A 19276-nucleotide genomic window follows, 5' to 3' on the forward strand; every position below is an offset into this window, starting at 1 on the left:
GCTTGGATCTTGGCTTCCTGATCAGCTAGTCCCGTGACGCAGCTTTCTAGCTGATCATGTGGCAAATACCACAGTTGCTCAACTTTTGCAAGGGCCTTGGGTAACAAAAGAAAAGTCAGACATCGCAGCTCAGGTCTTGTGTTTTTCCTGGCAGCATACTGGTAGCATCTGTCTATAAAATTCAGCAGCAGTGTTCTTTTAACGTGGAAAGCAGTGAATGCCCTAGCACTTAACAGTCTCATAACTGGGCACATAAAAAGAACCCTATGATTACTCTCCTGGTATTTTTTAAGTTGTAAAATGTAAGCTGAGCCATCATGCCTCTCATACATATATTCCTCCCGTGTCAGATGAAACTGTCATTATACCAAGAAATTAAAATCTCCCTAATCCTGGGCTGGACTTCATTGTGGGTGAAAATTTGGTTCTGTGTTTATCAGTTCAGTTCAGTTGCTCAGTCGTGTCCGACTCTTTGCGACCCCATGAATCACAGCACGCCAGGCCTCCCCGTCCATCACCAACTCCCAGAGTTCACTCAAACTCACATCCATTGAATCAGTGATGCCATCCAGCCATCTCATCCTCTGTCGTCCCCTCCTCCTACTGCCCCCAATCCTTCCCAGCATCAGAGTCTTTTCCAATGAGTCAACTCTTCGAATGAGGTGGCCAAAGTACTGGAGTTTCAGCTTTAGCATCATTCCTTCCAAAGAACAATATCACATACTAAATTCTGTCTCCCAATCCATTAGCAAAACTCATAAAGGCATGCAAGAGAGCATGGCTATTATAGAAATGTCCATTTGCTCAATGTTAAGTGTCCATTATCCTAGGGGAAAAAAGTAACATTTCAACAACAGTGTCTTTGAAAGGGACCTACCTAGCTGCTTCTCCCGCTCCTCACGCCGCTCCCTTGCGAGCCTCTGCCGGTCATCAACACGCAGCACAGGTGGAGGGTCTGAAAAGGAGATGGGAGACACAGAGGAGCAGATTTTTAAAAATGATATACACTGATAAATATCTGTCTGGTACATCTGATGAATGAATTATTACTACATCATACCTATAGTAACATTACAACAATTATGACCATACTTGTAGTGATGTACTTTATTATAATTTTCCTGAGAATTTCCCAGTATTTTCTTCAATTTAAAAATATTATATATGAGGTTAGATTCTATGAGTTCTCATCACAAGGGAAAAAAATCATTTTTTTTTCCATCTATATAAGATGCTGGATGTAAACTAAATATATTGGAATAAATATGTCATAATACAAGTCAAGTCATTATGCTGTACACCTTAAACTTACAGTTTAATCGATGCTGTATGTTAAATACATCTCAATAAGACTCAAAAAAAAATAAAAGAAAAAAGACACTCAGCCAAAACAAATTATGTCAAAACATAACTGTGCCTTTGGCTTATTATTATCAAACACTATTCATGAGGTTTTATGTTCCTAAACTACTGAACTTTTATTATTTTTATGTTTTAAAAAGTCTCCTGGGGCTTCCCTGGTGGCTTAGTGGTAAAGAATCCGCCTGCCAACGCAGGAGACACAGGTTTGATCCCTGGTTTGAGAGATCCCACATGCTATGGAGTAACCACGCCCATGCGCCACAACTACTGAGCTTGTGCTCTAGGGCTCGGGAGTCCCAATTACTGAGCCCACGTGCCCCAACTACTGAAAGCTGTGGGCCCCGAAGTCTTGCTCTGCAGCTAGAGAGTAGTCCCTGCTTGCCACAACTAGAGGAAAGTCAGAGCACAGCCAAATAAAAAATAAGAAAATAAAATTTAAAAAAGTCTGCTCCTTAACAACAAATAGAATCCTAAGTGAACGTATTCTACTAAATAGATGGTCAGTCACCAGTTAGACATGAAGAGCCCAGCTTTGAAATCAGACAGGCATGAAATCACTTCTGGTCCTGTCACGCTCACTTGCTATGAGACTTGGCCGAGTTACTCACCCAGCTCTCTAAGTCTTAAGCTGTGACATTGGTTTCATGGGTTTTTACTGGTTGTCTATGAGGATAAAATAGACCTTATCTAACACCACTATATGGATTAAATAAAATGGTGCTTATAACAGCATTAGCACAGTGCCTAGCACTTGATAAATCTCAGTAACTATCTGCATTCATTGAATACACTAAATATCTACTGTGATCAGGCAGTGTTTTATGTGCTGAAAGGAGAGCTGTCAACAAAAAAGACAGAAATCTCTGCTCAAATAAAGCTTGCTTAGGGAAAACATATGTAAAATATAGAGAATGGAAAAAGGGGCAATATATAGAATGTTCTGGAGAAGGAAATGCAACTCACTCCAGTATTCCTGCCTGGAGAATTCCATAGACAGAGGAGCCTGGCGGGCTACAATCCATGGGGGTGCACAGAGTTGGACCAGACAGAGACGACTTAGCATGCACGTACATAGAATGTTGTCGCTTTAATGGCTAAGTTGTGTCAGACTCTTCTGCAACCCCATGGCCTGGAGCCTGCCAGGCTCCTCTGTCCATGGGATTTCCCAGGCAAGAACACTGGACTGGGTTGCCATTTCCTTTTCCAGGGGATCTTCCCAATCCAGGGATTGAACCCACATCTCCTGCACTGGCCGGAGGGTTCTTTACCACTCACCCACCTGGGAATGTTAGACTGAGATAAGTGCTAGGGAGACACCAAAGCAACAAATGGACTGTGAAATGGCAGGAATGGAAGGCTGGGCATTTTGGATAGGTGCCAAGGGAATTCTAAGTTAGATGGTAGCTTTTATGTGTAAAAACTTGATGGAAATAAGGGAGCTGTCTGTGCAGACATTCCAAGAGGTGAAAAGCAAGTGCAAAGGCCCTGAGATTGCAAGTACCTAAGATGTTCAAGAAACAACATGAAGATCTGAGCCACTGGAACAGAGTGAGATCATTTAAGCGATGGGGCCAGAGGCTAGGGTCCTGGTGAGGACTTTGGATTATGCTGTGAGTGAGATGCCACTAATGATTTTCCAGCAAAGGTCTATAAAAATACGCTCACTCTGCTGTTGCTAAATAAAAACAAAAGCATAGTAATGATAACAATGATGATGATAATAATTACACTTAACATCAGCATTATTTTCCTTGCTATTAAATTAACAATTTAAAATCTCACATTAAGAAGAAAAACCTACTGGAATAATACTTTAGAGACAACATAGTAGTACTTCAACAGATTTAAAGGACTTGCATCCCAAATGCCTTCTAAATGTTACAGAATTTGTACATTTAAGAGAATAAAACTGTATAAAAGTACATTAGAAGCTGCATAAACCTGGCAGTGGGGTCATGGGCAGGACCAGGAGATGATATTTTGTGTTTTTCCTTTGCTTTAAGGTATTTTTTTTCTAATTGATAATATGAACCCCTAACTAGCTCATATTCGTTATGATAATTATTTCCCCCATTTGCTAATCATTTATGAGGTTTCAAATATTTTTTATGTAGAAAAATACAGCCTTTGGTCCCAAAAGGTTTTCTTCTGACCCTAGAAAAGAGGCACGCAGACCCCCCTTAGGCACTTTGTTAAGGGTCACAGACAGGGGAGCTTTGCTGTCGTTTGTTTTTGGAAATGACAGCCCTATCGAAATGATATTTTGAAGAAAAAAATGATCTAAGAACCCAAGCCAAAATGAAGTTAGAAGCAAGACTTCTAGCAATTACTTATTGCTTTAAAAAAGTCCTTTAATAGTGAGGTTTTACTCCCTTATGAAAACTTTGCACTTATTATGAAACTTGAAAACCATAGTAACTAAAATAATATAAATAACTTTTACTTATAAAAGTTACATGGGCACATTATAGAAAGTCTATAAGTAGACACAATGAAGTAAAATTCTGCTCATAGAATACCGAGTATGTGACATTTCTACAAATTTCACACAAATTTTGACAAAAATTTCCAAAAGGAGGTTTTAATAACAACATAGTCATCCTTACCTACCCTCTTCCACCCCAACCACCCCTGAGAGTCCCAAGTCAATACCTGGTGTTCCTGCAGTCATGAGACAACACTCAATTATGCAGTGGAACATTTGCCTTTCAGATACATAAAGAAAGGGCATAGTTCACCTCTGATTTCTATGATATCATTCCACATGAAAATTACACTCTTCACATGTAATAAACTGTATCCTGTCTGGTAACACCAGGACCTCAGAAACCAGGTTGTATATAGTGCTATTAAGATGTATCAATAAACACTATAAATAAGGCCAACGCTTATGAGTTCAGTAATTCTCCCTGGCCACCTTTATCGCTTCAGCACTGATCTCAACCACTATTTATTTATAATTTGATTTGAGAAAGTAAAGAACAAATATAACACATTTCTAAAATACAACGCATTTCTAAAATATAACGTGCACAATGACTATTATATGCTAGACGAGTTTGGTTGGTTTCAGGACCTGCCACTAAAAAACACTGTGAAGTGAAAAAGGTATTCAGTTTGAATTCTGTTTCCATCCTTCTGGTCACATTGATAAGAAGGTCACTTTGGTACCAGAATGTTACTAAACACCCTGTGGCAGATTAAAGATGGCTATGAATATGGGTAGGGAGGAGCAGAGCCTGGTCAGTTTTGTTCATTGCTATATATTCCCAAAGCCTAGGACTATACCTGGCAGAAAGGAGGGTATTCAATAAATATTTATTAAATGAATGAAAGAAACAAATGAGCCAGCAACCTTGGTTAACATTTAGAGCCTACACACTCCTAAATGTTAATGGAATTAACATTCACTATGAGGGCAAACTCATACCAAACTTGTATTTGACAATAGATTTTTGCCAGTCTATGTCCGATGCAGGATACAGCATGCTTGGGGCTGGTGCATGGGGATGACCCAGAGAGATGTTATGGGGAGGGATATGGGAGGGGGGTTCATGTTTGGGAACGCATGTACACCCGTGGTGGATTCATGTCAATGTATGGCAAAACCAATACAGTATTGTAAAGTAAAATAAAGTAAAAATAAAAATAAATAAAAATTAAAAATTATTAAAAAATTAAAAAGTAAATAAATAAAAGGTATTAGTAAATATTCATGATTACAATTCTAAGGTTTAATAATTAAAAACTGATTAAAAATGACCTTTAAAGGTAGGATTTCAGAAAAAAATACAATTGAATAATTGCAAGTCAATATCGAATTTTCTGAAATTTTTTTTTTCTCCGTCTCATTTCTATCCTATCACTTTTTTTCTGGAACAAAATGAAGGTATAGAAAATAGTTTGACATCATGAATATTTCACACTGTTTCTCAATAGATCTAACCATTAGAATAGAATTGTTACTTAATTTTTTGAAGGAAAAGTTTTTAAGAGAAATAGGATTTCAGAGGAGACACACTTGCAGCTACACTCTGCATCCAACCTTCTACCTGTGATAACTGAAAAGTAAAGGGACCACCCAAACCAGGGTACTTTTGAGAGTGAAAGGGCATGCTGATAATAGCCTGCGGTTACATGTGAAAACATGCAATCCTGAAAAAGCTGGAACTAAAGAGTGACCCTCAAAGATCTAGAAAAATAAATTCACTGTGACAAGGCTTTTTATAAGAACTCACTATACCCTGACTCTATCTGAACAACTACTGTCAGGATATTCGCATTTGGTCAGGGCAATACTCAAAATATCCCCCAAAGAGCATGTACTTTTTCCCAAGTTCCTGAAGTAAGAAAATTTTAAAAAATGCTTTAGACAGATGTTCCCATGACTCATATCCCATAAAATCAAAAGGTTTTACTCAAACCTATAACTCCAACATGGAACCTCTGATATCATCTTCAGAGATACTCAGGAAAATAACATGGTGGTTTTAAAAATAAGAGTCTTTGATGTATCTGTGCTTATGTGTATATACAAGAAAGCAGACACAAGTATACTTAAAAGACACAATCTGAAATGAAACGTCTCCTCACTGAACTTGACTCTAGCAATATAAATCAAAGAATCAATTGGGGTAGAAAAGATTTTTCTTTTGGCCTCTATATTTCTATGCACTCTGCACATCTCTCTTCTCACAATAGAAATATTATGTTAGAATGATCTATTCATATACTGATTTTTTCTACTATACTTGTCAGATAGAGAGTAGGATTGGAGAATGAAATGGCAACCCACTCCAGTATTCTTGCCTGGAGAATCCCAGGGACAGAGGAGCCTGGTGGGCTGCCGTCTATGGGGTCTCACAGAGTCGGACACGACTGAAGCGATTTAGCAGCAGCAGCAGCAGACAGTAGGATTGTCTTTCAATAATGTATTCCTAGTACCTCCATAGTGCTATTACCAGATGAATAAACAAATTATCAGGATATAAAAGTATAAACTGCACAATATAGAATGAGAGGAATTAGAAATGATGGTTGATGGAAAAGGGAAAATCAGTATAAACCATTTAGCTATGTTCAATTCTCATGATAAAACAAAGGGGATTTTCATGCTAAACAGCTTCTACTTCTAAAAGGATGCCCACTGGAGTAGAGGGTAAGAAAGTCCACTAGAATAAGCCCTGTGAGGACAGCGGTCCTGTGGCTTTGCTCACACAGTATCTCTCAGAGTCCCCCAACATTGGGCAATTACTCAAGAAACATTACATGTTGGCTGTGCTTTGGGTGGATATATGGACGGATAAATGAATGAAAATGTAAACTGACTAAATAGGCAAAATCTCAGCCTGTGAATTAAAACTCCACTGAAACTATACATCATTTGCTACTAATGGTAGCAAATGCAGTGCTTGTAACTGTACCTGTTATACATCATCTGAATGGCAAGGCAGACTTATCTGCTCCGTTCAAGACCTCCTCCACATAAGAAAAAAGGCCCCACAAAACTAGGCGGGACAGGGAATGTTTTCTATGGGGCTAGATACAGTTATTTCCATCTTTAGTCCCACTGATGCACTGTTCTTGAGTGACTCTGGCCTTGGATGCAGCCTGAAATAGGCTTCCAAGAACCTCAAGAGGTGTTCGGTTTGCCTTTTCCTTCCTTTGGCTATCTCTGGTCATCATACTGTAAGTTAGTCTCTCCCAAAGACCACATCATGGTTGCTGGATACCCGGAAGCTACTGAATTGTTTACTCCATTGTTTGTAGTTTGCTTACAGAGTGTTTGCTTCTTTGTATCACTGAATGGAACAGACCATGAATCACAGGCTATTAAATGAAATTACTGTGTAGGTGTACAATCATTGCAGGCAACAGAGAACAAAAACGTAATTCTATACCAGTATTGCTGCGTGTAATGATTTCCTTAAGTGGGTTTTGAAAAAGTCACAGAAGAGATATGCACTAATGCTGGGCATACAGGTACAAAAAAACTGTGTCATTTCTATCATTTCAGGCAGAATGGAAAACTTGTTACCTCTCGAACACTGCTTGACAGTTAACAGTGCACTCACAGATACCATCTTGCCTGTCAAAATGATTCTGAGAGGTGAGTAGGGCTTAGCTTTGAATCTCCATTTTAAAGAAAGAAAATCAAGGTGTGAGAGGTTTTCTGACTTCTAGAAATCTGTCTAAATGTGTGTTTTGATGGCAGGACTGAAACCAAGCTCTCCTAAATTCTAGCAGGCCTAAGACCTTTGGGATTACCCTCCTTTTTCCACAGCAAAGGCAATGCACAGTACCTGGTTTATTTCCTGAGTGGTTGCTATTTTGTCCTGAAATAGTAGTGGAGAGCCGGTGGGAGGCAGTGGTTTTCTTATCTTGTACTTTGTTGCCATCAGGTACTACACAGATGAGATAAAAGAGAAAAGACATATTTAGTTTCTCAAAATTTATTCAGAAACATTCACATATTCAAAATTTGCTGTCAACTTTTGTATCAAGTACTAGGCTAGACCCAGGAAATACAAAGATTAAGCAGCTGATAACTCCTACCCTCAATGAGCATAATGTTCAGTGGGAAGAACACACCCAAGAATCAATAGCCTCAGCTCAACTGACCAACCCTACAGCAGTGGTGTGCTCAGGGTCCATGAAGTCATTCACCCTGGCTGCTCCAGTTTATACATAGAGCAACCACGAAGAAATAAGACTGGGATCTAGAGCATCTGATCTTTGTTCTTACAAAGGTCATGCATTTGGAACCAAAAAATTCCAAGAACATAACCAAGCAGGTCACCAAAAGGGAATGAGGGATATAATTTACAGGATTTTGGAAAAGCCTCTAACAAATGTTCAGTAACAAAGATCATTCAAGAGACTAAGGCAAATGTATTCTAGGAAGTGACCAAAGGGCAGAAATATCAGGCAACTCCCTGGTTATATAAAGTATAAAGTCCTCCAGGTAAACTGTTCTTTACACATTTTGCTTTTATTTCAAAAGATATTTAAAGTATTTTGCTGCTTCTCATTAAGTGGTGTCAAAAACCAAACTCTTGATTTTCCCTGCCTCCTACCCTCTGCCTGAAAATCTGTTTCACCCACAGTCTTCCCCATCCATTCAAGCAATTCCATTCTTCCAGTAGATTACGCCTGGAGCCTTGGAATCATCTTTGACTTCTCTCCTCCAGTCTCTCCCCAAGTTTGATTCAGTAGTAAGTTCTTTCAGCTCTACCTTAAAAAATCATCATCTCTATCACTACCTTCTGATCCTCTCTTCCCTGTGTGACTGGAATGTCCTCTTAATCAGTCTTCCAGATCCCACCACTGATTTTCAGTCTCCGCTCATCTCAGCAGCCAGAGTGATCCCATTAAATCCTAAGTCATGTCACTGTTAGAAGCCACCATCCCACTCAGAGAAAAATTCAAGGGCTGTCCACGGCCTACAGGGTACTATATGGTTTGGCCTTTACCTTGTACCACTTAACCTCTTAATTACTCTGCTCAGATCTTACATACTGACTTCGTCCGTCTCAGAGCCTTTGCATGTACCTGAAATGTTCTTCTCCCAGATGTTAACACGCGTCTGTCCTTCACTTCCATTGAGTCTCTGTTCAAATGTGATATTAGAGTCCTCTTGATCTATCTAAAACAGCACCTGCGTCACTCATCTCTCCTCCTTACTCTGCCTTGTTTGTAGCCCTTATCCCCTGACACATTGCACATTTATTATCTCCTCCACTAGGCTGAGGGAAATGGAGAACAACTAGAAAATGAGATTCAGTAGTTCAGGGTTTTTGAACCTCAAAGAGTATGACAGTTATACTTCAGGAAGACTAAATTTGAAAATGGTATCCCAGATGTACTTTAAAAAGTTATTAAATTTGCTAAACCTTTACCTTTAAGCTCTGAACAAAGAATAAACCAAATTTTTATGGATGCCTCTCAATTACATATAGTATTAGCTAGCATAGGAAACCACAGACTGAACAGCAGAAAGCATCCTATGCTATATTTTTAACACTGTTTAACTGCCCAGTTTCAAACAATTTGTTGGCTTTAAATAACAGGTTCAAACATAAACACTGGTTGCTATAACACTCTCATCCTACTTGCCAAAAACAAGTTGCCAGTTATCACTATGTGGCAGGTAAAGGCCACACTAGTTCATATTGGCCTACAGCCTCACACTTTTAGAGGCAGCCCCTAAAGACCAAAAACTGACTTAACTGGAACTCTGGTGCTTAATATGGATAGAACAACTTTCTCCTATCTTTTGCAAGATATTCTCAAAACTGCTCATAAAGAAGATAAACAAAAAGGAATGCACACAGATTGGGAATATTGTGATTATTTTCTTTTTATTATACAGCCACCTCTAGCACATAGCAAATAAAGCCTTAACTAGTAAGCTGTTTAAGCGAGCTTCTATTTATCATTTTTACTTAACTGAAAGATAATTAGGACTATTTGTTTAGCCTGTATTTCATATGCATTCATTTCTTTCTTACCTTAGCATATTTGACATAATTTAATCTATCTCTGTTGATATCTGCAAGGCCCTCAGGCCCGGACAACAAATATCAAACGTAGCTAAATATTATGTTGCAGTAGACCACGAAGGAGATCCAAAAGAAGACATATTCGGTGCAAGTGACTTTTCCAAATAATTCCTGGGTAATCCCTCTCCCCCTTTTTTTAGATTGTAATTTGCTTTGTCTTGAAATTCAAATGTAAAATATAAATTTCAATTATACTGGGAGTCTGGAGGTCTGGTTACCTGAATTCCAATTTACCTATCAATATATCTGATTTTTATTAGACCCAGTCGAGTTAGATCTATCTGCCCACTTTCTTATCATCTGGATCTCAGGAATTCATTTCTATCACAAAATCCTTCTGAGTCCTATTCATAACAAAACAAATGTAAAATTGATCTTAAAATGTGTTGCTGCTGCTTGTTCATATAAAACTGATAGGCTAAATTTAGTAAAATAAAGGTAAACTGAAAGTCAGTCTGTTTTGGCCACGATTATGTGTGTGTGCTTAGTTGCTCAGTTGTGTTTCACTCTTCGTGATCCCATGGACTGTAGCCTGCCAGGTTCCTCTGTCCATGGAATTCTCCAGGTCAGAATACTGGAGTGGGTAGCCATTCCCTTCTCCAGGAGATCTTCCTGGCTCAGGGAGTGAACTGGTGTCTCTTGTGTCTCCTGCATTGCAGGCAGATTCTTTTTTTTTTTTTTTTTAAAGTCTTTATTGAATTTGTTACAATTTTGCTTCTGTCTTATATGTTTCGGTTTTTTGGCCTGAAGGCATGTGGGATCTTAGCTCCCTGACCAGGAATTGAACCTGCATCCCCTGCATTGGAAGATGAAGTCTTAACCACTGAACCACCAGGGAAGTCCCTGCAAGCAGATTCTTTATCATCTGCACCACCAGAGAAGCCTCTGGGAGCCCTGCTACTTACTAGCTGAGTGACTGTTAGAGTTTCTTGACTTCTCTGAGTAGGTAATATGAGGGTGAAATGGCCTAACTCAGAGGGTGAAATGGCCTAACTGAAATGTCACTGGGGGAATTAATTGAAAAGATCTATGTTAAGAATCTATTATAGAACATGGCCCACAGGAGGTGTTTAGCAAACATTCAGCCCTCCTTCTCTCAACATTTATGCTCTTCCTCAAGGTCCTGGGCCTCCCACACTCCCAGGTATAGAGCTGTGTGTTGAGGTTGTAGTGGAGGCGGTGTGCACTTTGGAGTCAGCTGACTAGGCTCTGCCAGTTATGAGCTGTGAACGCACGGCACGTCACTCAACCTCTCAGTCATAATTTCCCCATCTGCAATGCAGGAAAACACTTTCAGGGTTGTGAAAATTAAATGAGACTGCCGGGCCCACTGAAAGGCTCAATAAAAAGTGGCAGGTTTTTTGGCTCTCCCCCTAGTCCTACACCAATGTGGGAAGGCAGGTTTCCAGTTAGTTCCTCTGGGCTTTGCTTGCTTAATGCTAACAGGGAAAGCAAACTTAGTCAAGTTGGTGACAGCAGTCCTACGGAGCAGAGCCTGGCTCTGCTGCTGGCTTCAGAGGTTTGCAGCTCAGCTACAATCACACCTCCTGGGGGCTACAGGAAGGTAGGACTTAGAGTATAGTTTCTAGTTTCCTGACTTAATCATCAGTCTTTCTGGGGCTTAGAGAGATGACAGTTTTCTGAGATGTAATACCTTTCAAGTTGCCAAAAGTAAGGATAAGTCGTCAAAAAAGAAAAAAAACTCACTTATAATAGCAGGAAAATAGTAGCTTCTGAGAGGGTTGGGTGTTTGTTTGTTTGTTTTTCAAACAAATGGCAGGGAATTTCACTGTTTGAGAACAGAATGAAAATAGGAATTTATCCATTTTAAGATTTCAACATTTAAAAATCTGGAAATCCTAGGCAACTAGCAGGTAGGATCACATACACCCTTTTAAAAATTACCATTAAAATACCAGTTTTAAAATGACCCAGATGACATTTCCAGTATTATTTATTTGAACCTCTTTCATTTTTCAGAAGAGAAAACTGAGCCATATACTATGATGCTCAATAAGACTTTGGTAGCCTTATAAAATTTTTATTGATCTTCCTGCTAGCTTGAAAGCTTTATTCCATTAGCATCACATGTAAAAGTGTTAAAGAGAAGAGGAAGGATGGAGAGAAGCACCCTTGTGGTCTGAGACTCTGTCTCTAAATCACTCTGCAATAGAAGATGCAGGCAGCAGACCTTCCGAGCTTTCATTTAGTAAAAAAATTCTGCAGCTTCAGGAAGTGCCACAAATGTGTGTCTACAATCGACCTCCTCTATGATTCACTACTAATACACTCCTTGCAATGTCTTTCCATGAAGGTCATGGGGTTCTCACTGCTTTGTGTCTATGTTTGGCTGTAGAGGCTGGTTGAAATGCCTTCTCTCATGTGATGAACATAACTGGTCCAACAAATGCTTAATTTAGTCAAAATGTTTACCAAGACATTTATGACTACAACTTTAGGGACCATGTTAAGCTTAAACTCACTGAATCACAGGTGGTCTTAAGCCCCACAAAAATGATGTATTTCTGTCACTGTTTTAAAGCAAGCATGGCATATGGGCTGGGAAACAGCAAAACTTTAGCCCCGCTCAGTATGGGTTGGACTTTGTGCAATCAAGTCCCCAGGCTACACACATACCTTTGGGGAGTAAACCAGAAAACAGAACTAGAGGCTGAACTGCAGACAATTGTGGTTTTTTTTTTTTTGTAGTAAAAAATGGCTGAACACTGTAACTTCATATGTCTCATAGCATCAATCTACCTGGGCAGAAAGAAAGTTAACATTCCAGGCTTGCCAGTGTTTCCTTGGAAAGGTCTGATTTTGCTTTATGTCTCCTTGTTGCTATGATAAATCTTAGGCACAAGTATGACTGTATGTTAAATTCTGAGTCCTTCTCAGTGAATCACAGAACCTGAATCACAAATATCTTATATGAAAATCTGACTACAGAATATAACTATGGCAACTGAAGAACATTCCTGGTTTAAAATCACAACATCTAAAGATTAAAAAGAACTCTTGGGAGAGTCTCAGGTAATTCAGAGTGTTTCACCTAAAATGTCCTACTGTATGAAATCCTTTTGCTTATTTACTTGACAGTTAAAATTTACTCTAAAAGAGCTGCCAGGAATATTGTAACATTTAAGTCATCGCTATTAAATGTTTTATCCAACATTATTTATAAAACTTGCATTAGAATAAGAAAGTCATAATGCAATTTCATAACTTCTAATGACTTTTCTGATTATTCCACATGGAGAGCTTTTCAGTTTAAATTCCTCCTAATTGTTTGTGAAGTTGTGTAGGAATGATTAAAGCTCATGGGAGTCAGCACTAGACAAACCCAGGTTTAATTTCCTACTTTATTTCAGTTTTCTTCACATTTACTCAGTTAATACCCTACTCCATGGGACACCTTGTACTCAGTATTGGGAAAATCTTAAGTGAACAATACATCTTTTCTACAACTTTATCCTTTTCTAGACCTCTAATTTCTAGGGAGCTTTTGATTTCCCCCAGTAATTTCTCTCCCTGCAGAAATATTCTCCCACTTTATGGCCTACCTAAAGCACAATCTTGACCTCAGTCATTTTCCAGTCTGGATTTATAAATATGCTTTGCATTTATAAACAGTCTTCCACCCCTAGGGAATATATGCTCATGTATCTCTGCTATCTCTCGAAACTATGTCAAAGTTGAACTAACCTTCCTCACAGAATGAGCCAAGCTGGTCTCCTTGTTACTGTCAATGGAACCACTGTATTCCCAGGCTCAGAAATGTTACATAATGTTTTCAGTAAAAATTTACAGACACTCCTATGGGCTGGCCACTGTGCCATGCGCTAAGAATACAGACTGTAGGACCTAGCATCATGACATCATACATGAGGCGGTGATCAAGACCATCCCCAAGAAAAAGAAATGCAAAAAGGAAATATGGTTATCTGAGGAGGTCTTCCAAATAGCTGAGAAAATAAGAGAAGTGGAAAACAAAGGAGAAAAGGAAAGATATACCCATCAGAATGCAGAGTTCCAAAGAATAGCAAGGAGAGATAAGAAAGCTTTCCTCAGTGATCAATGCAAAGAAATAGAGGAAAAGAACAGAATGGGAAAGACGAGAGATCTCTTCAAGATAATTAGAGATACCGAGGGAACATTTCATGCAAAGATGGGCTCAATAAAGGACAGAAATGATATGGACCTAACAAAAGCAGAAGATATTAAGAAGAGATGGCAAGAATACACAGAAGAACTATACAAAAGAGATCTTAATGATTCAGATAACCCCCACAGTGTGGTCCCTCACCTACAGCCACACATCCTGGAGTATGAAGTCAAGTGGGCCTTAGGAAGTATCACTATGAACAAAGTTAGGGGAGGTGATGGAATTCCAGCAGAGCTATTTCAAATCCTAAAAGGTGATGCTGTGAAAGTGCTGCACTCAATATGCCACCATGTTTGGAAAACTCTGCAGTGGCCACAAGACTGGAAAAGGTCAGTTTTCATTCCAATCCCAAAGAAAGGTAATGCCAAAGAATGTTCAAACTACTGCACCACTGCACTTATCTCACACGCTAGCAAAGTAATGCTCAAAATTCTTCAAGCCAGGCTTCAACAGTAAGTAACCAAGAACTTCTAGATATTCAAGCTGGATTTAGAAAAGGCAAAGGAACCAGAGATCAAATTGCCAACATCCATTGCATCATTGAAAAAGCAAGAGAGTTCCAGAAAAACATTTACTTCTGCTTTATTGACTACACCAAAGGCTTTGACTGTGTGGATCACAATAAACTTTGGAAAATTCTCCAAGAGATGGGAATATCAGATAACCTTACCTGCCTCCTGAGAAATCTGTATGCGGGTCAAGAAGCAACAGTTAGAATCTGGCATGGAACAATAGATTGGTTCCAAGTTGGGAAAGGAGTACATCAACATAACATCAAGGCTGTATATTGTCACCCTGCTTATTTAACTTATATGCAGAGTACATCATGCGAAATGCCAGGTTGGATGAAGCACCAGCTGGAATCATGATTGCTGGGAGAAATATCAATAACCTCAGCTATGCAGATGATACCACCCTTATGGCAGAAAGAGAAGAACTAAAGAGCCTCTTGATGAAAGTGAAAAAGGAGAGTGAAAAAGCTGGCTTAAAACTCAATATTCAAAATACAAAGATCATGGCATCCAGTCCCATCACTTCATGGCAAATAGATGCAGAAACAATGGAAACAGTGACAGATTTTATTTTCTTGGGCTCCAAAATCACTGCAGATGGTGACTGCAGCCTTGAAATTAAAAGATGCTTACTCCTTAGAAGAAAAGCTATGACACACCTAGACAGCATATTAAAAAACAGAGGCATTACTTTGCCAACAAAAGTCCGTCTAGTCAAAGCTATGGTTTTTCCAGTACTCATGTATGGATATGAGAGTTGGACCATAAATAAAGCTGAGCGCCGAAGAATTGATGCTTTTGAACTGTGGTGTTGAATAAGACTCTTGAGAGCCCCTTGGACTGCAAGGTGAATATTCATTGGAAAGACTGAGGTTGAAGCCGAAGCTCCAGTAGTTTGGCCACCTGACACAAAGATCTGACTCATTAGAAAAGACCCTGATGCTGGGAAAGATTGAAGGCTGGAGGAGAAGTGGAAAACAGAGGATGAGATAGTTGGATGGCATAACCGACTGAATGGACATAAGTTTGAGCAAGTTCTGGGAGTTGGTGATGGACAGGGAAGCCTGGGGTGCTGCAGTCCATGGGGTCGCAAAGTCAGACATGACTGAGCATCTGAACTGAACTGAGGACATGGCACCTACCTCCAAGATCCTCACTGTCCTTTTGTGGAGACAATATGCAAATATAGGCATTTACAACAATAGACCAAATCAGTTTTCAAAAATCAATACACTACGGAGGACTAGTAACCAAATAAATGATACAGTGTTTTAGGGAATCAGAGGTGGGAGGCCGTACTACAGGGGGTAGTAGAGATGGGAATGTCACTGAATAAAGATTTTGACGAATGGAGGGAATACAGATACGTGAGAGGGATGCCGAGAATCCTCCTGGCTGGGGCATGGCATGTGCAAAAGTACCGAGGCACACAGATGAGAGTGCATCGAGGGACTGTCCAGTCAGAACAGGGGGCGTAGGAAGGCGGGCAGGTGAAAATAAGACAAACAGCCCGAGGTCAATGCCTCCTCAGATTCCAAGAGCTTTGAATTTGTGATGAAGGCAATGGGAAGTCACAAGAGTGCCAGATGGCACTTGCAGCTGTGAACTAATCTAGCTTCAGCAGATTCTGGGTAAATGAAAGGTTAAGGCCCCACAAGCCTGCTGGAAATGTATTCAAAAGGGTTATCATCTTAATAAAAAACAAATCCGACTAAAACCACATCTTAAAAACTCCACTTTCTGCACAATTTAATAATTATGCAGATTTTCCCATTTTCCCTTAAGCTGTACCAAGAGATGATTATTTAACTATTAAGGGAGAAAAGTGACTCGAGTGACTGTGTTTTGAAACTTCTGTCTGTAGCTGAAGCATCAGGGAGACAAGGACGAGCAGAGTCAGTGTGGCTGTCCTAGTGGGAGCCAGGACAGAGAGGCAGCTCCGCACAGGGCCCCTGTGGAGGTGTTCCAGGTCTCCTCGGCTTCAGACCCTGCAGGAAATGGAGACCCAGTCACAGACTCCAGGAAGCAAGAGCAGTGAGCAGGAATAGGAAATAGAGAATGGAGGAACAGTGCCTGGCTGGGAAACAGGTGGGGTGTTTTTGAAGGTGATACACAGGCAGGTGATGTGGGTAGATGCTGATGAGTATCTTTACTCTTTCATAGGCAAACCTAGGAAGCAGTCACGTCACTATGCAAACTCACAGGCACCGCACCATGGCAACATATGTAACTAGAGATGCTGAGAAACAGCGCAGAGTCTGATTTACCCTTCTGCACCAGAACAGACCCACTTTGTGGCATGGTGCGACATCTGGTCACGTTTAAATTGACGCAACAATAAGAACAATGAACCATTTATTCAGCACTCTTGCTCATTTCTTGTTGTAAAAACAAATGCAGTTAAATGAGAATATTTGATGATAATGTGTATCTGGGACATACACTGCATCCTCCTTATTCATATTGACAGAAATGACTCAATTAAGACTTTTTTTTTTTTTGGCATTTCACACATTCCAAATAGAAAAAAAACTAATGACTCAGCAGCTCCACTGTACTACATTAGAGGCTTGTAATACCCTGTGGAGGTTTTAAAATTAAGAGGGAGCTCATCCAGCAACAATGAATATTGAAAATCCCTTTCTGATGATTTTTTTTTCATTATGAAGAAATGAAGTTATGACAGTTATGGAAAATGATATTCATCCAAAAAACAAAGAAATCTTTCCAATACTGAGATAATACAGATCCAATGTAGAGACATGGATTTTACAAATATCAATATAAACCAAACACTGCGTGAAGTTATGTGATGTATGGGAACAGAATTCACCGAAAACACCACTCATCTACAAAACTGACAATAAGGCATGAAGAATGGAACAGACACATGTTGGTTTTTATTAACAGTTTGTAATCAATCAACCTCCACAAAGAAACTGAAGCAGTTGCACTGAAGTTTCGTATACAGTAAGATAAAATGCCAACATAACCTTTTCTATAAAAATCCATTTTGTTTGCCAAAGTACACAACAGGAAAGATATAAATATTATTTAAATAATTGCAACAGATAATTCCACCAAGTTACCAAGATATTTTTAAGGGATAAGGGGTAAGCTACTTGTTTACTCCAAAGAGTTGATGTCTAATCACAGACATCATACTTAAATTCCCAGGTGGCTCAGTGGTAAAGAATCCACCTGCCAAGCAGGAGAGGCAGGTTCAATCCCTGGGCCAGGAAGATCCCCTGGAGGAGGAGATGGCAACCCACTCCAGTATTCTTGCCTGGGAAATCCCACGGACAGAGGAGCCTGGTGGGCTATAGTACCTGGTGTTGCAAAGAGTCAGAAACGACTGAGCAACTGAACACACAAACACACCGACATCATATTCTGACCTTGAAGAACCATAGATGCTCTCCAAGTAAGGGGAGTGACAGGCTAATTTAGTCTTTGACACTTGGCCAGGTGTTTCCAGAACTACGATAATTTCTACCAGACCCGAGGAACTTGAGGGCAAGGATAGTGCCTTCATCTTTATCAGCTCCATATCTTTAGTATTTTGCCCACCATTTGGCATACAGGTGACACTGAATAAATGCCTGAAGAAGGAAACAAGAGGGCAAGAAATTGTAGATAATGTACCCCAAACAAACTGTGGCAAAAACCCAAGAAGAGAAAGTATTAATGACAAGTAAAAAAGAAAAAGTATACATTTGCTCACTTTATGATTATACAGTAGAAGTGAAAAATAGATTTAAGGGCCTAGATCTGATAGAGTGCCTGATGAACTATGGAATGAGGTTCCTGACATTGTACAGTAGACAGGGATCAAGACCATCCCCATGGAAAAGAAATGCAAAAAAGCAAAATGGCTGTCTGGGGAGGCCTTACAAATAGCTGTGAAAAGAAGAGAGGTGAAAACCAAAGGAGAAAAGGAAAGATATAAGCATCTGAATGCAGAGTTCCAGAGAAAAGCAAGAAAAGATAAAAAAGCCTTCTTCAGCGATCAATGCAAAGAAATAGAGGAAAACAACAGAATGGGAAAGACTAGAGATCTGTTCAAGATAATTAGAGATACCAAGGGAACATTTCATGCAAAGATGGGCTTGATAAAGGACAGAAATGGTATGGATGTAACAGAAGCAGAAGATATTAAGAAGAGGTGGCAAGAATACACAGAAGAACTGTACAAAAAAGATCTTCACGACCTGGATAATCATGATGGTGTGATCACTCATCTAGAGCCAGACATCCTGGAATGTGAAGTCAAGTGGGCCTTGGAAAGCATCACTATGAACAAAGCTAGTGAAGGTGATGGAATTCCAGTTGAGCTACTTCAAATCCTGAAAGATGATGCTGTGAAAGTGCTGCACTCAACATGCCAGCAAATTTGGAAAACTCAACAGTGGCCACATGACTGGAAAAGGTCAGTTTTCATTCCAATCCCAAAGAAAGGCGATGCCAAAGAATGCTCAAACTACAACACAACTGCACTCATCTCACATGCTAGTAAAGTAATGCTCAAAATTCTCCAAGCCAGGCTTCAGCAATACGTGAACCGTGAACTTCCTGATGTTCAAGCTGGTTTTAGAAAAGGCAGAGGAACCAGAGATCAAATTGCCAATATCCGCTGGATCATGGAAAAAGCAAGAGAATTCCAGAAAAACATCTAT

The 19276-nt window shown here is 39.6% G+C and overlaps 1 protein-coding gene across 15 annotated transcripts in view; it reads right to left on the reverse strand.

The window, feature by feature from the left end:
- MAP7 (microtubule associated protein 7) overlaps positions 1 to 19276 on the reverse strand; it is a 181503-nt gene that overhangs the window by 53862 nt on the left and 108365 nt on the right. For 14 of the 15 annotated variants that reach the window (XM_069598489.1, XM_069598488.1, XM_069598479.1 and 11 more), the window contains exons 2-3: positions 7665 to 7766; positions 878 to 955 (exon numbers count right to left, since the gene is read on the reverse strand). In XM_069598489.1, coding sequence (XP_069454590.1) covers positions 878 to 955; positions 7665 to 7766 — 180 coding nt within the window. Of the gene's footprint in view, positions 1 to 877; positions 956 to 7664; positions 7767 to 7917; positions 8052 to 19276 lie in introns of those variants that run through there. The other variant, XM_069598487.1, reaches the window with a different exon arrangement.

This window comes from Ovis canadensis, chromosome 8, assembly GCF_042477335.2.
Source record: "Ovis canadensis isolate MfBH-ARS-UI-01 breed Bighorn chromosome 8, ARS-UI_OviCan_v2, whole genome shotgun sequence".
NCBI classification, from domain to species: Eukaryota; Metazoa; Chordata; class Mammalia; order Artiodactyla; family Bovidae; genus Ovis; species Ovis canadensis.